At 37.2% G+C, this 20167-nt stretch overlaps 2 protein-coding genes across 2 annotated transcripts in view; one reads left to right on the top strand and one right to left on the bottom strand.

The window, feature by feature from the left end:
- Positions 1–8: 8 nt before the first annotated feature.
- On the top strand, positions 9–18351 carry lxn (latexin). The gene is made up of 8 exons (XM_073817465.1): positions 9–148; positions 3230–3519; positions 14123–14275; positions 14398–14466; positions 15944–16121; positions 16202–16338; positions 18020–18082; positions 18171–18351. The coding sequence occupies exons 1-8, from the start codon at positions 76–78 to the stop codon at positions 18279–18281; spliced, it is 1074 nt and encodes a 357-aa protein (XP_073673566.1). The 5' UTR covers positions 9–75; the 3' UTR covers positions 18282–18351.
- The window catches only part of gfm1 (G elongation factor, mitochondrial 1), a 34286-nt gene continuing 21489 nt past the window's right edge, over positions 7371–20167 (bottom strand). Inside the window, exons 14-18 of the mRNA XM_073817459.1 lie at positions 13612–13774; positions 10952–11096; positions 10703–10863; positions 7870–7923; positions 7371–7693 (exon numbers count right to left, since the gene is read on the bottom strand). Coding sequence (XP_073673560.1) covers positions 7562–7693; positions 7870–7923; positions 10703–10863; positions 10952–11096; positions 13612–13774 — 655 coding nt within the window. The 3' untranslated portion in view covers positions 7371–7561. The remainder of the gene's footprint in view (positions 7694–7869; positions 7924–10702; positions 10864–10951; positions 11097–13611; positions 13775–20167) is intronic.

The following is a 20167-nucleotide window of genomic DNA, read 5'->3' on the forward strand; positions in this document are numbered from 1 at the left end:
GTTTACACCGCGCAGCGCACAGTCATGTGACAACTGACAAAGGCGAGTCACGTGATCAGGAGGAAAACGACAAATATGCCTGAAAAAACCCACATGAACGACACCACAAGATACAGTTTTGAGGAGAAAAGAAGTTTTACGCTACAAGGTACCAACCATTTAATCGAAACCTTTTAAAACGAGTTTTAGAGTGAATGAACATCCTGTTTAGGATGACAACATCAAAACTGACTTAAACTAGAAAACTAACTGACTCGAATCAGTGGATCTGTTTACAATCGGTTCGTTTAGAACAATAGGTATACATGATATCTCTACTATACATCCGAACAAAGTGATTCACTAAAATGAATCACTTTCCACAGTTTAGAACGAACCGATTCGCTAGAACGAATCTTTCCAAAGATAAATTTAAGAGGGCTGACCGTTTAGAACGAACCGATTCACTGATGAATCGAACATTTTAAAGCTAAGTATGGGGAAACTGGCCTAGGCTGGTCTTAGCTGGTTTAAGCTGGAAGTAGCTGGTCTTCCAACCAGACCAGTCTGGGAAAGTGGCCAGAACCCCTCTAAAACCAGCCAACCTAGACCAGCCTAGACTGGTTTTAGCTGTTTTTTTTTCAGCAGGGAAAGAGGAGTTTTTAAGACAAACCGGTGGAACATAGGATTTACCAGCGCTGTGTGAAAGATAATGGACTTGTGTTTGATTTGCTCTTCTGGCACTGCTGTGGATGTGGCGAAAAACACCTGGACCATGTTTTTTCTCCCTGCTGAAAAAACAGCTAAAACCAGCCTAGGCTGGTTGGCTGGTCGTAGCTTGTTTAAGCTGGAAGTAGCTGGTTTTAGCTGGTCTCCCAGCCTGGCCAGGCTGGAAAAGTGGCCATAACCACTCTAAAACCAGCCTGCTGACCAGCTAAAACCAGCCAACCAGCCTAGGCTGGTTTTAGCTGTTTTTTTCACCAGGGTCACTGGCCATAACTTTGAAATCAGGAATGTCATGTTAAGAATTGGCCAAATAGTTGTAGTCTGGCTCAATGATGACAGGAATCATGTGTGTTTTGGTGCAGATTAAGGAGTATTACAAGACTTCTTCACCTTACAACCCTAGTGAAAAAAAAAAACAAAAAACGACTAAAACCAACCTGGTTGGCTGGTTTTAGCTGGTCATAGCTGGTCAGCTGGCTGGTTTTAGAATGGTTTTGCCCACTTTTCCAGCCTGGCCAGGCTGAGAAACCGCCAGCTGTTTTTGTGGTCCAGGGTCACATATTAGTCAGAAACAGGTGTTGGATTTTATTCAGCAAATCTGATGCAGGGTCATAGTGGAGATACTGAGTAAAAATGAAAAAGTACAAGTATCTGCTTAAAAACATACTTAAAAAAAACTTTAAATGAAAATAAATTTGAAATAACCTAGAAAAAAATATTATGTTTAATAATTTTGAATCAACTTCCCAGTGCAAACTGAATTAAAATGCACGCATATTGTTTTGTCAGACAGACATACAAAGTTTTGGTTAAAAAGAGAATACAAAACAATGAATGCAATGGTGTAGATGTTAAAAAGAATGTAACAATTATTAAAGAGAAGCAATGTGGAACAAAAATTACATCCTTTAAAGAGACAGTTCATCCCAAAATTACAATTCTGTAAGACGAGACACTGCAGGTGAATAGGGGAAAATATGAACTATTAGTTATCACCTTACTCAGTTGATTGATCACACTGATAATTGCAAACATTTTTTGTATTAGATGTTAGGTTTAAATATGATCCATTATTTAATGAAATATGCACTAATTTGCATACAATTCTAGTACAAAAATCTAAACACCAGAAAAAAATAAATCTATATTTTTTGACATATTAGAGTCAAATGTTTTTACAGACAGGATTTTGAGTATCTCATTTTTATCACTCCATAATTGTGTAAAAACTTGGAGCAGACATTAAACAATATGTTTTTTACCATTTTGGGGGGGAATAAAATGTTGTATAAAATCAAGCAAATTCTATCTGAACAAATCCCTCTGTAAAAACCTTCAGGATATAGACAGAAATAAAAAAAATGTACAGTGTGTTGTGTGTAAGTGCTACTGAAGTGGAGATTTATGGCTCAGTGTAGGAGAAAACACTCTTGGCCTTTAAAAATATGGATTGTAATTGAATCTATTGACACAAATAGATTAAGTGCTATAAAAGAAACACTCAATAGTGTCTGGTTGATGTTTTCTTTCCACTAGTCTGAAAAAAACACTATAAATAGCCCAAAATCTCAAACTTGATAGGTGCATGAAAAAACTGCGTTTTTGCAGTGTCTGCCCTTAACTCACCCTCAATTTGTTCTAAACCTGTATGAGTTTCTTTCTTCTGTTGAACACAAAAAAAGATATTTTAAAGAATGTTGGAACAGTTGCTGGCACCCATTGACTTTAACATCATTTATTTCTATCTATCTTTATCATGGAAGTCAATGTGTGAAAGTGCCATTTAGTGACTTTAGCCCATGAAAAATCCATCACTATTAGCCGAGACGTAAATGAATTTGTTTGGAGGTGTGCTAGAAAACAGGAGACTGATCCTGTAGATCAGTGTTTCTCAACCCCCCATCAATGCACATTTTGTATGTCTTCCTTTTCTGACCCATTTCAGGTCCTGGAGATGTTTTCTAATGAGCTGATGAGTGCAACCAGGTGTGCTTTATTAGGGAGACACACAAAGTGTGCAGTGTTAGGGGGCGCCCAGGACCAGGGTTGAGAAACACTGCTGTAGATGATCTATTGTCTAAATCAGAGGTTCTCAACTCTGGCCCTCGAGGTCCACTTTCCTGCAGAGTTTACCTCCAACCTTGATCAAACTCACCTGCCTGCAACTTTCTAGTAATGATGAAGAGCTTGATTAGCTTGTTCAGGTGTGTTTGATTAGGGTTGGAGCTAAACTCTGCAGGAAAATGGACCTCGAGGGCCAGAGTTGAGAACTCCTGGTCTAAATAGTATTCCTTGAAGAGCATGTTTTCCTTCTTTTTTTTTTTATAAACTTGGAACAATATAGTCCTCGATATTGGTTTCCATCACGGTATTCCTTCTCTTATTACTCACTAACAAAAGCCAGATCTTTAATGACATCATTTTAGAGGGAAAACAGCAGCACAGATGTCATCAGGGGATTTGTGTTCATAAGTTGAAGTTCCTCTAAAGCTGAAGTATCTGAGCTTGTCGTTTTGTGATCCAGCCGTCTGTATCGGTGGTTCCCGGAGGTCGGGTCGGATCTTGTTTGTTCAGATGCTGAGCGTGATCCGCACTCATCTGGAAAGCGTCAGCTCGCACTCGTGTTGCGCAACGGCTCTCCGCTTTATAAACAGCAGCACGGGACTGAGATCTCCTCCAGAGCGGATCATGAAGACGTTCTGCTCAGTTTGGCTGCTTCTCTCTCTGGTTGAGCTCAGTCTGGCTCTGCCCGTCTCTCAGGAGCCTCCGCTCGCCTGCAGGGGACCTGAGGATCCAGCGCCGCCACAGCCAGAGGTAAAACAAGTCTGTCTGCAGCTGCAGCTGTCTTTGTGCAAAACTCCCCACTGTTGGTGACTGCACGGGTTCGCTGAGGATCATTGTGTGCTGTTTGAGTGCTTATGTTTTGCACTGCAAAAAAAGGCTTATCTTACTTAGCATTTTCGTCTTGTTTCGTCAAAATATCAAAAAATTCTTAAGTTGAGATGCATTTACTTGAGAAGTAAAATCACATAAGAAATGTAGTCTTTTTTCTTGGGGAAAAAAACTAAATTAAGTGCAGTTTGCTTAAAATTATCTGCCAAGAATTTACCCCACTGGCAGATAATTTTACTTGTTTCCAGTGGGAAAAACTAAATTGAGTGCATTTTGCTTGAAACAAGACTAAATATCTGATGTAATTTTGCTTGTATAGTAAATGCATCTTAATTTAAGAATTTGTAGATATTTTGTTTAGAAACAAGACAAAAATACTAAGGAAGATGAGCCTTTTTTTTTGCAGTGTGAGTAGTTGTTAGGGTGTTCTGAATGGTTTTAATATGGTCTTGTGTGATCTTGAGTGGGTTTTTCCAGAAAGCATGTTAACTTGCCTTCATTAACCCCTAGTTTCAAAGACAAGGCTTAAGACTAATTGTACATCTGAGCTGTTTCAACTGAAAGAAACTTGCACTGACTGATCTTAAAATATATCAGTGCTAGGGATGCGCAGAAATGCAAATTCTCGGCGGAAGCTGTACAAAATGAAACACTGGGCCAAAGGCCAATTACACAACACAGTTTTTCGTGGAAAAAAAAAAAAAAAAAGTATTTGGCCAATTTTTGTTCACCATTGCATAATTTAAATAGCCAAAGTGTGCTTTTTACAGTTTTGTCTTGCTTTTCAAAAAAAAAAAAAAAAAACTCAATTACAGAACAACAATATAAAAAAATTTACTTAACACTAAACATTCTAGTAGACATTATAGCCTACCAGCAAAGCACAATTTAACTTAATTTAATTAATTTAGCCACGAAAGAGCTTTTTTGCTATTTTTAGCCGGATAATTTCGGTTGCCGAACATTCGGTACATCCCTAGTTTTAATACTGTCTTGTGTGCAAATCTTCTGTGATCTTGAGTGAGTTTATGGATTGTGGGATATCAAAGGTAGCTATCAGAACATCTGCATTTCATTCATAGTCATACTTTATAGAACGTACCCTTTCAACGGTTGCAAAGCATTGTGATTTTGGATGCACCAAGTGGGTCATTCTGTGAGGTCCCCAGCTTAAATTTTTAGATTTTGCTCATATTTATTCTGAAGAAGGATAGACATGTATAGTGATGAAAGCCAACATATGAAATGTCATGGATGAATATTTACTGAGTAATCCACTGTTTTGTAGAGGAAGGTCAAAATGGCAATTTTCACCTTAGATTCAGAATCAAGTTAAAGGGGTTAAAAATGACTTCAGAAAGATGCCAGCATCATTATCTTATTTTTACACAGAGATTGCTAGCTCCATTAGTAAAATCTGTTGACTTTAGCAATCTTTGTTGCATTATGTGCCAATGGTGAATTTAAAAAAAATTTGGGGAAACAGCAATTTAAGTTTTTCAAGTTCAGGTTTGCATGTCTGTAACTCAAGTAGTAGTAAAGACACTGCAATGCCCTTTTAGATATTGGGTCATAACAAACTTTCCTTTTGGCATCTTTATTTTTAATGCCCTCTGAGGTTTGGTTCCAGAGATATTGAAATTTAAATATGGCTCCAAGAATAAATCGTTAAAACGTACACATCAAAAATCAAATGTGGATCAGTTTAAAAAAAATGTGATACTTATTTTCTTTTACTTCGCCAATCAGCCGTTGTACTGTGCTCACACGCACTCTTCAATTGCATGCACAAATGCGGTGACGCACATGAAATGTGTATAAAAGCGTGAAACGACAAGCATGCATTTCAGATCTGCATCACGTTCAGCAGCGGCAGCTCTTAAAGTAATAGCAGCCAAATAACCTAATAATCTCAGTCTAATAACTGCTGTCATGTAGCTTTAAGGATTTATCTATATTTAATTTAAAATTGATATGGTATTCAATTTCTGTATATTTCCTATTTGCTGAAGAGCACAGGAAAATGAGTTTATGTGAAGATTTTAAATTCACTTAAATTACCCTACCTCCGGTTTCACAGACAAGGGTTAAGGCTAGTCACAGACTAAAATGCATGCAACTATCTATATCTTGAAATATTCCATTGTTCTGTCTCAAGATGCACACCTGTAATGTTTACATGTCTTAATTTAACTAAGGCCTAGTCCTGGCTTAAGCTAACCCTTGTCTATGAAACTGGGCCGTTATTTCTTTCAAGTCTTAAGAAAAAAAAGCTTCCTAGAGACTTCAGTGATATTGGTATCAGTGACACTCACCATCATTAAAAAAAACTTTAATGTTAGGTGGGAACAACCAATTGGAATATCACATAAAACATTTGCAAATAAATAATCCGCCATTTAGGGAGAGACACTGCAGGCAAAAACAGTTTTTTCATGCACTGGTCAAGTTTGAGATTTTGGCCTTTTTGGTGTTTCATAAAGTGTTTTTTCAGACTAGTGGAAAGAAAACACCCAAAAGACACTGTTAAGTGTTTCTTTTAAAGCACTTTATCTATTTGTGTCGATAGATTTCAGTTACAATACAGATTTTTAAAGGCTGTTTTCTCAAAATGAGTTTTTTTCTCCTACACTGAGTCATAAATCTCCACTTCAGTAGCACTTACACACACCAAACTTTACATTTTTATTCCTGTCTATATCCTGAAGGTTTTTACAGAGGGATTTGTTCATATAGAATTTGCTTTATTTTATACATTTTATTCCCCCCAAAAATGTAAAAAATATAGTTTTCTGCCTGTATTTTCTGAATTATTGAGTGACAAAATGAGATTCCCAAAATTCCTTCTGTCATTTGACTCTAATATGTCAAAAAATCAAACAGTCTTCAGAAACTGTCTTCATCCAGTGATTTTTGTACTAGAAATGTATGCAAATGAATGCATATTTCAATAAATAATGCCCTGCATATTAAAACATAACATTTTAGAGAACTTGTAATACAAAAAATGTTTGCAATTATCAGTGTAATCAATAAACTGCGTAAGTAAGGTGATAACTATTAGTTATTTTTGTACCATATTCACCTGCAGTGACTCGCTTTAACAAAACATTCTATTCCTGAAAAACTGACACCAGATATCACTAAGAAAAATGGAAGTTTGCAATTTGAGAATCCACTGTGGGTCTTTTTCGTTTATAATGACAAAATGAAATAAAACCTGTCATGCTAGTTTGCTTTTGCATGCCTAGTGTTTGGAAATCCAATCGTGTGAAAAAGTTATGAAGATTTCAGATGGTGTGCGATGAGATTGGAGTGCTTATTAAAGTAGGTGAATGGGAATATAGCAAATGTGTGAGATGAGAATAAAATAAACATTGCTTCATGTTTTAATAGTACTTTATAATTTCAAAATGAACTGCAATATTGTGTGGTCTGTCACAGCTATTAGAGTCTGATCAACATGTTCTAACTCTGGATCAACTCATGTTCACAGAATAAGCTGCTAACTGAATACTTACCCTGAAAGTTAGCTCATTTTTTGGAACTAAAAGTTAATGTTATCCGTTTACTTACACAAGTATGTGTCACAACCTGGTTTCTGGACATTCACTGCTCTCTAAATATGGTTCAGGTTTCTCCTTCAATGCAAGTGTTGGCTACTTTTTCACTGGTTTTCTCATCCGTTTAACAGCTCAGGATTGGCGTTAGGGTTGTGTTACTAAAAGCTATGTTTACCCCTCAGTTTTGAAATGAAATGCTGTTCATGGGACTCTGAGTTAAAACAGATCATGATTTTATAATAATTACTAGATTTGCAAACATTGGCTGTACAAACACATTTACAGTGCGCGACCAAAGAATTTAACATCTCTGGTGACCTTCTCGTAAGGCTGGACGTCTTGGCCTCGTCTTATAAACATTGTCAGGAAGTCCTTGAGGGATCTGAAGCGCGTGTGACGCGTCAGTTTTTCCATTTGCTCTTCTTGGCGGGCAGCTGTCCCGTGGCCTCCAAGTGTTTGTTGATGAGCTCTTCCTGTACGGCCGGCAGACAGGGCTGATATCTGCTGTAGTCCATGGTGTACTCGCCTTTACCCTGAACACAACACACAAGTCACATACACCAAACTATTGCATTTTAAAGAAAGTTTACAAAGCCATTTTTTTTCTGATAGAATAACATTCACAGATGAATCGTTCACAGTAAGAAGAATGTATTTTGATTTCACGGTCACTGTAAAGTCAGTATGAGGTTGGTTTCTGGAGTCGTACCTCAGTGCAGGAGCGCAGCTCTGTTGAGTATCCAAACATGTCGTTCAACGGGATCTACACCAGAAAACACCATATCCACACAGGTCACTTCTCTATTTTCCAGTTAGTTCTTATCTAATGTCATTATGATCATAATCATGTTGTTTTTCCCCCCTCACAACTAAAAAGCTTGAACTACAGAAACATCAAATTATCAAAGTCAAAAGACTTACATGGGTCAAAGACAAAAAGTGTTTAAGGAGAGACACTGCAGGCAAAAACGTTTTTTTAATGGACCAGTCATGTTTGAGATTTTGGACTTTTTGGTGTTTCATAAAGTGTTTTTTCAGACTAGTGTAAAGAAAACACCCAAAAGATATCTTTGAGTGTTTCTTTTACAGCACTTCATCTATTTGTGTCGATAGATTTCAATTACAATCCATATTTTTAAAGGCCAAGAGTTTTTTCTCCTACACTGAGCCATAAATCTCCACTTCAGCAGCACTTACACACACCACACTTTACATTTTTATTCCTGTCTATATCCTGAAGGGTTTAACAGAGGGATTTGTTCAGATAGAATTTACTTGATTTTATACGTTTTATTCCCCCAAAATTCTTTAAAAAATATATCTTTTTCTGCCTGTTGTTCTGAATTATGGAGTGACAAAATGAGATACCCAGAATTCCTTCCGTAAAAACATTTGACTCAAATATAAAAAAAAAAAAAAAAAAATGTAAACAAGAATTTTGAAACTGACTTCACCCAGTGTTTAGATTTTTGTACTAGACATATGCAAATTTGTGCATATTTCATTAAATAATGCCTCATTTGCATATTTAAACCTAACATTTAAAAAAAACTTGTAATACAAAAAATGTTTGCAATTATCAACTGAGTAATGAAGGCGATAACTATTCGTTTTTTTACCTTATTTACCTGCAGTGCCTCACCTTAAGCATAAAAACAATAAATGTAATACTGCTTTAACCCTCTGGTTGTATTCAGATCCCTGTCACACTTGTGGTGTTCCCAGTCAAAAATAACCAGACTCCAAACAATTGCTTATAGATCTCTCATTATGCTATATTATCTCCTAATATTGGATTCAATCTTTTTGATTCAATAGGTTTTGAGAGTAAAGGAAGAGATGCACATTTTGTGCCCTAAAAGATGTGAAAACAAAGTTCAAAAGTTCAGAAAAAGACCAGTTTCAAGACACCTACAAATGACAAGCAGGCGTTCGTGGTTCTCTATATGGCAGTGCTAATGTGTGTGTTTTTTTTTTTGTTTGTTTTTTTCGGTCACAATAGTCAAATTTGTTGTTCCATGATATTATGATATTGTCTCTGTTTGACTGTCAGTTTGCAGGATATATATAACAGTTTTGGTTTGTTGTTACATGAAATGTTATAATGTAAACAATTTTAATGTGTTCTTTTTTTTCTTTCTCACAATGGTCAGATTTAACAGGGGACAGCATAAGTGTTACCTTTTCAGAAAACAAAAGCATTTCAAAATAAAGGTCCTGTTTTTTGTGATCTTTCCCATTCACTTTCAATGGCCGGCCATTTCTGACAAGTGTGACTTTGTGCAATTTTGTACAAAATAAAAGCATTTAAAAGCAATCTTCCTGATGAAATATTAAAGCACACTAGTGTGTGAAACAGTGCAAATTTTCATCAGTTTTTGTTTAATATTTAGTATGAATTTAGGTGCCTATTTTCAGATAAATGAGGCCTACGATTAATCGGATGCAAATAGAAACACCAAACCAGTCCTAAATGAAAGAAAACAAGTTGACAAAAAGATTGAATTCAATATTTGGTGATAATATGGACAAATGAGAGATTTATAAGCAATTGTTTGGAGTCCGGTCATTTTTGACCCGGAACACCACAAGTGTGACTTTTTGCAATTTTGTACAAAATAAAAGCATTTATAAGCAAACTTCCTGATTATACATTAAAGCACACTTGTGTGATAGACAGTGCAAATTTTATAATTTTTTCGATTAATATTGTGAAAATTATTATTTATTTATTTATTTTTTTCAGATAAATGAGGCTTACGATTGATCAGATGCAAATAGAAACACAAAACCAGTCCTAAATGAAAGTAAACAAGAAGACAAAAACATTGAATTCAATATTTGGTGATAATATAGCATAATGAGAGATTTATAAGCAATTGTTTGGAGTCCGGTCATTTTTGACCAGGAACACCACAAGTGTAAAAAATGTATGAGAAGTTGGAGTCCAATGAAATAACGTAAACTAGTATTTTCAATTTGACCCGAACACAACCAAAGGGTTAAATTGTTGTTTTTCAAAAAAAAAATATTGAAAAGTTTTCCGTTTAACGTAATTGCATTTTAGTTTTGTTTTTTTGAGCAAAAAATAAATATCCTACAATTTTCCCTAATATACAGAAGATGGCCACTAAAATGTCATTCAGTGTAACTATCTTGCCAGGCATACTGACAACAAAAATCAATTTGACATATTCAGACAAATTACTTTCACCCCAAATAATAATTAGTTGTAATTTTACATTTTTAAAGTTTGCCCATTTGTCAGTTAGAAAATTTAATTTTAAACACAATACAATTTAATATGCTCCCTTATTATTTTATATTTTAATATGTACAAGTCAGAATAAGCATGTTTTAATTTTTATTCAACAATTTTTATTCCAATTTTTTTTTCTTACTTGTGGACATCTTGACGTCTTTGACCCACATACTGTATAAATGTACTATATACACACAGGATCTGACATGACTAGTTTATCTGGTCCACATGAGCTGTGATTATGGTCATTTGAGTAATTAATGTGCTTTAAGTGACTCACATCAGCATATAGTGTGAAATATCCCTCTGCCCCGTCCTGTCCGGTGATGACCCCGTGACGACGGTTGACCCCTGCAATAATGGCCCCCTGGAACTCATTAGGGGCCACGATCTCCACAGACATGACCGGCTCCAGAATCACCACACTGGACTTCTCCAGGGCTGAAGACACAAGACACTGATGTGAAGCTCTGATCAGACATCACTGAGAAAGAGAGTTAAAGGAAAGTGAATGATCTCCTCATCTTACCCTGTTTGAGAGCGCCCTCTCCTGCCCGAATGAAGGAGAGCTCATTAGAGTCCACCATGTGATGAGCTCCGTCCTCCAGGACGAAACGCACTCCGGATATCTTGTGTCCCGTCAGAGGACCCTTCTCACACGCTTCCCTGAAACCCTGCGGACAGAAAACCACACAGACTTCATTAGTAATAAAAATACTCAACTTTAAGTGATACACTTTTGCGCTCCGGAGAAGAAACCAGTTTGGAATGACATGAGGCTGAAGGACAGTGACATTTCGAAAGTCATAATTCCTGTATTCTACGTTTGAAGGAATAGTTCACCCACAAAAATTCTGTCACCGTCTCACCAATGGATCCTCTGCGGTGAATGGGTGCCGTCAGAATGAGAGTCCAAACAGCTGATAAAAACATCACAATAATCCACAAAACCACTCCAGTTCATCAGTTGACATCTTGAGAAGACAAAAGCTTAGTTTTAAACTAACATTTGAGTCCATAATCCATAACACTTCCTCAAGTGAAAAAGTCCATCTCCTGTTGTCTCACATCAAAATCCAGCCATATGTGACAGAGGTCAAAAACATCCAGCTAGTGCAACTTCAATTCAAAAACCAATTATGGTTCAAAACCTTATGAATTTCTGTGTTCTGTTGAACTCAAGAAGATATTTTGAAGAATGTTAGGAACCAAACAGTTGCTGGCACCCAGTGACTTTCATAGCACTTCTTTCTCTACATCTTTACTATGAAAGTCAATCTGTGAAAGAGACAAGATTTTGGCCCTTGAGAAGTCCATCACTATCAGCGTAGACATGAATGAATTTGTTTGGACACTTGCTGGAAAACGGGAGACTGAAGCTGTAGATGTATCGTAGGGTGACCATATGTCCTCTTTTTGGACTTAATAAAATGTGTTCAGCCGGGATTTCTAAATCTCCCAAAATGTCTGGGATTCGGCTTTTGCTTTCTAGTCGTCATTCATTGTGTGCGCTTTTGTATTAACGCCTTGCGGGGTACGGTTTTCTTAATCCCATTCCTGCAAACATTCTAATATTGAAATAATTTTGAGTCGCTGTCAATATTGGGTGTATTGAAATTGTTTTGGATGCAGCTCGTGTCGGATGTAGGGTTGCCAAATTTTCTCCCGTGGGTAAAAGTTTGAAATATTGCATAAATTCCATTGGACTGAAATGCTTGTATTGAAACATTTTGCATTCTACCTGTGATAAAACTGTGGTAGATATTAGTTTTGTGAAGGATGGCCACTGTAGTAGGAAGCTTTTTAGTTGTGCTTATGATCGATCTGCATAACAGTGACTGTAAAATATGTTTTGATATGGAAATGACATTTTCATACCAAAACTAGTACCTCAAGCAACCCCCACCATCCTACATCCTCTTTTTTTGAAAACTAAAATATGTATAGATGATGTATTGTTAAAGTCGTATTCCCTGAAAATCAACTTTGATTGTTGGTTTTTATGAACTCAATACAATATAGTCCTCAATATCGTTTGGGGTTCTCAATATATTTGTATAGAGGTGATCTGTGCAGATTTTTCTCCTGATTCAGACCAGACCACCACTGGAGGATGCGTTATTTTGGATTGTAGACTAGTTTAGTTAAAAATGCTTTAAGAATGGATTTGTTTCATATTTTGTCTTCTCAAGATGTTAACTGATGGACTGGAGTTTTTGGGCGCAATTATTATGTTTTATCAGCCGTCTGGACTCTCATTCTGACGGCACCCATTCACTCCATTGATCCATTGGTGAGACAGTGATGCAATGCTACAGTTCTCCAAATGTCATCTCTATTCCAGCCTGTATTTCTCAATGAACAATGGTGGAATTTCATAAATCTACTGTGAATTCTGTCAGTCCTGACCAGCGTTGGGGAAAGTTACTTTTAAAAGTAATGCATTACAATATTGAGTTACTCCCTAAAAAAAAAGAAACTAATTACGTTACTTTTTATAGAAAGTAATGCGTTACGTTACTTTTGCGTTACTTTTTAAATCTGGGCAGGGCTTGCTTGTTTGTTTTTAATATAAAAAGTTGTATTTTTGTCAAATGTAAAAGCCTTTTTACACCAAAAGCCTCAGGCTTAGAGAAAAGTAAATTGACGTCTGTACAGTAGACCGCAGAAGAACAAATGTCAACTCTTCAGCAATAAAAAAAAAAAAAGGAAAACAATGTTAGATTATCTTGAGTAATTTTTGCTTATTAGTACGGATGATTTGGATCATCGAAGGTCGGCAGCAAAGACATCGGTTAATATTATTATTGCAGGTTTGTGTTGAATTTCACTTTTTTTTTTTTTCATTTTGAAGAACAACAGTATCTGTTTTTTAGTGAGTGAGATGAATTAATGCATGTTCACATTTATTCTAGAACTAAAGTAACATCTTAATTTCTCTCAACATGAGGACAGGAGAGCTTTTAATCAATAAATGGAGGGAAAGTAACTGGCGTTACTTATTTGAAAAAGTAACTCAGATATTTTCTTGTCAATTACAAAGTAAAGCGTTACTTCACTAGTTACCTGGAAAAAGTAATATTATAATGTAACTTGCGTTACTTGTAATGCGTTACCCCCAACACTGGTCCTGAGGTCTCCTGATTATGAGAGCTAGTGTGGATTGTAGTGTAGATGCGGGCGGCTCACCTTCTCCACAGCGGGCACAAACTGTTTAGGGATGTTGGTCCCGACGGTCTCATCGCTGAACTCCAACTTTGTGTAGTTTTCAGCATCCAGCGGCTCCAGGACACCAATAACTTTACCGTACTGGCCCGAGCCTCCAGACTGCTTCTTATGGGTGAAGTCAAACCTGCCATACACATCAAACATGTACCATATATTTAACATTCTTTGGTTGGTGCATCACAAACTGTATAGTGTTTCAGCAGAGTAATCTAGCTGCAGTGTCTCTTTAAGAGGGATGGGGCTATTGCACAAAACAGGAAGTCAAAGCCTGTCACCTCAATGACTGTTACAGACAGCTTTTCTTCATCTTTTGTTTGTTCAACGGAACATTTCTTCACCCCCTTCTTCATTTTGACAGCGGTCACATGTTCTGCACACGGTTATTGCGCAACTGTCAGGAATAAAGGTTCAGAGTCCAGCGCTGTGGCTCACACACCCTCTCAGGTGTTTGTTTCTGCTCTGACTCTCTCAGACGCCGGAGGAAATGGACACCACCGGAGATCTGGAGCCCACACACTACCCGGCACGGCGGGCGGCTACGGTGGCCGTACATTACCTGAACACGCGCCACGGCTCGCCCTACAGGGTGTTCCTATTGCAGCAGGTGCACAAGGCCAGTGTGGAGGTGAGGTGCTCATTCATTTCAGAAAACCTGTCTGTACAGACTCTGAGAGACTTCATCTGCAGCAAGGCCGGACCTGCTGTGAAGTGTGTGTTTGCTAAGCCCACTAACCCTTGTATTGACAGGATGTGGCAACAGGAGGCAGGAAGTACAGCCTGGATTTCTCAGTGACAACCTCGCCCAGTGGCAGTCCGGTACGTTTGTTCATATCCATTACAAATGTGCTCTAATGCTTTAAAACCAATAACCACTGACTCACTCCTGCCTAACCAGCTGACATGCTGAAACAGCATTCATGGCAAGCCAATTTAACATTTAATCTCTAAAACTCAGTAGTATACATTTTCACACTAAGAGTACTGATTTTTAAGCTACTAGTATATATATTCCATTATGTACTAGTGCTATTCTCGGTCTTCGAATCTGATCTGGTTGATAAGCATGCAATATTTGAGCAATATTAGAACTCCAGTTTGTAATGGTATCACTCCACTTGCAGTACTTCTTACAGCCAGTGTCAAGGTGGATGCCCAAATCCAGTCTATTTTTATAAATATTACTGGTTTTGTGTCACAGAATTTAGTTTTCTGGCAAGCTGTAAACAAAATGTACTTGTTTATAGTTCAAATATGCAGTTTGTTAATAAAGATAGCTCCTGTTTAAAAATTTGAGTCGGGTTTTCGGACATGAGAGCTCCAGATTGTCAGCGGCTGTTCCGCCGCAAGCGACCTTGGCCAGATCTTCTGGAATTTACCACTGGCTCTAAAGACTTTATAGTGGTTAAACATGAAATATAATTCATTTTGGGTAAATCTAACAGTAGTCTTTGGTCTCATTAATCTATTATTTGTTCCAGAGAAGATTTTATGATTGCTGTTCTTGTTATTGTTTATTAAAATGAATTAGTCAATAAATACTATTCTATATAAACAATAATATTTAATAAGTGTTTAGTATTGAGAAGCAGTGTGTGTGTTTGTGGTGATTTTAGTTACATTGTTCCACCATCAGATGGCGACAAGAGGCTGTTCTTATGAGTTAGCTGTAAAGAATTTTTCTTTCAAAAGTTAACGCTATAAATGGAAGTTTTAGTTTTAACTTGACACGGCAAACAAATGCACTGAGCAGCAAAATTACCTTTAACAGATGAAAGGATATTAATGTTATGACAAAGGTAACGCTTTCCTCAGCGGATATTCAAACTAATGTTTTATTTATATGAGATTGAGCTGAAGAATGAATGCTGTATCAGATGCAGGTAATTACACTCACTCAGTCTATCTCTCTCATAACACTCTACCACACATAATACACGTTTTAAGGATTAAATGTTTAACGGCTTGCCATACTGTAAGTAAACTTGTTTAAATGTTTAGCTCTGTAAATGAGCCTACATTATTCTCAAAGGAAACCTAAACATATTAACTAATTACATTCAGCTGTCCTTAAAAAAAAAAAAAAAAAAAAAAAAAAGCTCAGATGAGTCTTTCAGCAATATTATGGGCGTGACTATACTAGTGTTTTCCATCATTTTAACATGTTTTCCATCATGTTAACCCAGCTTTAGAAACATGCCTGAAAATACAGATATTTTTGTGATACCAGTGTGACATTAGAATGAAAGGTTCAGCAAATCTTGATCAGTTTTGTGTGTGGTTGTGGTTGTGTCAGGGCCCAGGTGTGCGGTGTTCGGCGGATGTGTTGTTCCCCAGGACGGAGCGGCACACTCCTCCTGACGTGCAGCTGCGCTGTGAGGCTCTGCAGCAGCTCAACAGCACAGCGGAGGATGAAGCTTTCTACCAGAAATACATTACACCGGACAGCCCCGTCTCCGCGCAATACCTACCAGGTGTGACCATCACTAACTAACCTACATCTGACATGACAGTCCCACAATGCACTGCAACAGTCTCTCTGGCATGTGTGCAGACAGCTACGGTAACATGAGCGAGGAGATGCAGCCGTTCTGGCGTTTGGCTCGTGTGGCCGCGTCCTTCATCATGCTCAGAGAATCCAGTGAGAACACGGAGTTTAACATGGCACAGGTGGCCAGCATCACACAACAGGTCAGTGCAAACACACACCAACACCAGTGAAGGTTTGGACACAATGAGTGAGATTCTCATCATCTTCACATCTACAAGCTTCTGCGTAGAAGCTCAAACATCAGTTCTGTAGATGAAGATTAATTATGTCTACATACAGAATTCTCAAATTAAGTTTTAGTGGCTACTGAAGGAGAAGAATCAATGAAGCAACATTATTTATTTTTTTATTTTTGAGATAGTATTGTAGTACTTCTTAAATTAGTGTTTATTTTTGTAACAACCTGTTCAGCCAGGTTCAAGCTAGGGTTGCCAGGTCCATATTTGTTCCTTGCGTTCTTTTTGAACTATGTATCACTTTAATTCAAGCTGCAGTCCAAGTCTCTTCTGCTTTATTATAAGTTATAGCACAAAATAAACATCAGAAGCTGTTGAATGAAACAAAACGGCTTACCGAAATACATGACGTCTCATCAGGGTTTAAAATTAGCACCCGCCAACCCAACAAATGCAGGTAAAAATCATCTGTGGTGGATAATGCTGTCAAATCACCAGCCAATTTGGCCGGTTATTTGATGCATGTTCACTCATTCATTTTTGGGGGACGTTCACGCAAGCCAAATCTGCACAGGTTTAGCACAAATACTGAACTTGTGTCATTACATTATAGAGTATATTGCAAAAACAAACAAAACACTCTTAGAGAAATGCATGCATTCACGATTATGTGATGAAGTCTGGTTAGACCAATTTAGTGTGTTTGTGCATTTAGAGCGCGTTCTTTCACTGCATGAATCAGTCTATTAATACGCATTAAGAACGATCATATAATTCAAGATATGGGGCAGAATGAATGAATCAACCGTTTAAATGATTCGGTTCAATCACAATGACTCACTTATTAACAGGGACTCACTGCCACCTACTGGCGATTTGAATTTCACATTTAAAGTATCTTTTCATTTTTTAAATAATTTCAAATATCAGTATTCAACGTTTTATGTTTAAAATATCAAAACAGTATTTCTGCATTTGTATCTGCAGGTTAAAGCATTCCAGTCCCTCTGAGCTTCATTAAACAGTGTGGAAATACATCTAAATGCCACCTAAGATGCAACTTCTGCAAAGACGAATTTTTGTTTTATACTGATTTGTTTGGTAACAGCCTAAATGTGTTATTATTATAATTTACTGATTAAATGTAAGAATTTCACTCAAGATGATGGCACACTTTTTAAAAAAAAATGGCTTTATAAAGGTAAAAATCAATTTAAATTTATTGGAAAAGATTAATTTCTATCACTGCAGTGAACTGGCCACAGAATATGAAGAATATCAAAGAATTCAGGAGTCAGTTGTCCACACATAATATAACACTCCGCATAATATTGTCTAATTATCTTTATCAATACTGTTATCAATAACATCCCAGAAAATAATGAGATATTATTTTTTTGTCAATATCTTTATTACTGTGGTAGTAGAAGTTATGAATGGCCTGTAGCTTAATTTAGTAGCCAAATTGGCTGGTGAGTGAAAAAGTTCATTTCAATCCATTTATGCTGTTACTATTATTCTAACATGTAAAAAATTTCTCATGAGCAGATATGAGCGTGATTGCGTGATTGTAAGTGATTTGAGTTACTGTCGTGAGGTTATTAGTCCTATAGGAGAGGCTAAAGAACACTGTCATGTGTCTCAGGAGTCGAGCGAGAAGCAGCTGATGCTGGACTATGTGGTTCTTCTTCATGACCTCCCCTCCCAGGTAACACACAAACCTCACTCATCATATGTGGACACTGATGGAAGCATGTGTGTGTGTGTGTGTTGACAGTATGTGTTGTGTTTTGTAGGAGATCATTCAGTGGAAGCTGCTGGCGTCCTGGTCTCCAGACAGAGGAGTCAGAGTCCTGCAGACGGAGTGGCAGCCCAGATGCCCTCATGCCACCAAACCACCCAACTAAAGCTGTGCTGAATGTGTGCATCAGACCAATAAAGACACACAGAGCTGCTGCAGTGTGTGTTCACAGAAAATCGGTCTCATTTATATCGATATATATTTTTAATCTGATTTGTATATTTTTAATTTAATTAGAGATATACATTTACAAAAATTTGTTTATCTGTCTATTTAGTGTGTATATACATATACACACGCACACGCACACACACTATTATAGTTTTTTTAATATACTATTATAATTTTCAAAAGATATGTCTATATAGTTTTTAATAAGTTTTTTTTGTTATATATACAGTGGGAATCGAAAGTTTGGGCACCCCAGGTAATTTTTTTTTTTTTATTAATGTGCATAAAGAAGCTAAGGAAAGATGGAAAAATCTCCAAAAGGCATCAAATTACAGATTAGACATTCTTATAATATGTCAAAAAAAAAGTTAGATTTTATTTCCATCATTTACACTTTCAAAATAACAGAAAACAAAAAAAATGGCGTCTGCAAAAGTTTGGGCACCCTGCAGAGTTAATATCTTGTACTGTCCCCTTTGGCAAGTATCACAGCTTGTAAACGCTTTTTGTAGCCAGCCAAGAGTCTTTCAATTCTTGTTTGAGGGATCTTTGCCCATTCTTCCTTAAAGTCTTCCAGTTCTTTGAGATTTCTGGGCTGTCTGTCACACACTGCTCTTTTAACATAGATTTTCAATTATGTTGAGGTCAGGAGATTGTGAAGGCCATGGCAAAACCTTCAGTTTACGCCTCTTGATGTAATCCACCGTGAATTTTGAGGTGTGTTTAGGATCATTATCCATTTGTAGAAGCCATCCTCTCTTTGACTTCAGCTTTTTCACAGATGGCATCAAGTTACCGTCCAAAATTTGCTAAAATTTTATTGAATCCATTTTTCCTTCTACTCGTGAAATGTTCCCTGTGCCACTGGCTGCAATACAACACCAAAGCATGATTGATCCACCCCCATGCTTAACAGTTGGACAGAGGTTCTTTTCATTAAATTCTGTGCCTTTTCTTCTCCAAACGTACCTTTGCTCATTCCGGCCAAAAAGTTCTATTTTAACCTCATCGGTCCACAGAACTTGTTTCCAAAATGCATCAGGCTTGTCTATATGTTCATTTGCAAAGTTCAAACGCTGATTTTTGTGGTGAGGACGTAGAAGAGGTTTTCTTCTGATGACTCTTCCATGAAGACCATATTTGTACAAGTATCTCTTTATAGTGGAATAGTGTACCACAACTCCAGTGTCTGCCAGATCTTTCTGGAAGGATCGTCCAGTCAAACGTGGGTTTTGACTTGCTTTTCTCACAATCCTGCGAGCTGTTCTGTCTGATATTTTTCTTGGTCACCCAGACCTTGCTTTAACTTCCACTGTTCCTGATGACTGCCATTTCTTAATTACATTCCGAACAGAGGATATTGCCATCTGAAAACGCTTTGCTATCTTCTTATAGCCTTCTCCTGCTTTGTAAGCGTCAACTATTTTCAGTTTCAGTTTTCTAGACAACTGCTTAGAAGAACCCATGGTGCTGATTGTTGGGGCAAGGTTAGATGGGTCTGGGCATTTAAAACCTTTGAGATTGACATCACCTGGTCTTCCCAGACGATGATTGAGAACAATCAATCACACTTTCCAAAGGCAGCAGTGCATGCTATAAACTCTGCAGGGTGCCCAAACTTCTGCAGACACCTTTTTTGGTTTTCTGTTATTTTGAAAGTGTAAATGATGGAAATAAAATCTAACTTTTTTTTGACATATTATAAGAATGTCTAATCTGTAATTTGATGCCTTTTGGAGATTTTTCCATCTTTCCTTGGCTTCTTTATGCACATTAATACAAATTTTTACCTGGGGTGCCCAAACTTTCGATCCCCACTGT

Source organism: Garra rufa, chromosome 14 (genome assembly GCF_049309525.1).
Source record: "Garra rufa chromosome 14, GarRuf1.0, whole genome shotgun sequence".
Lineage (NCBI taxonomy): Eukaryota > Metazoa > Chordata > Actinopteri > Cypriniformes > Cyprinidae > Garra > Garra rufa.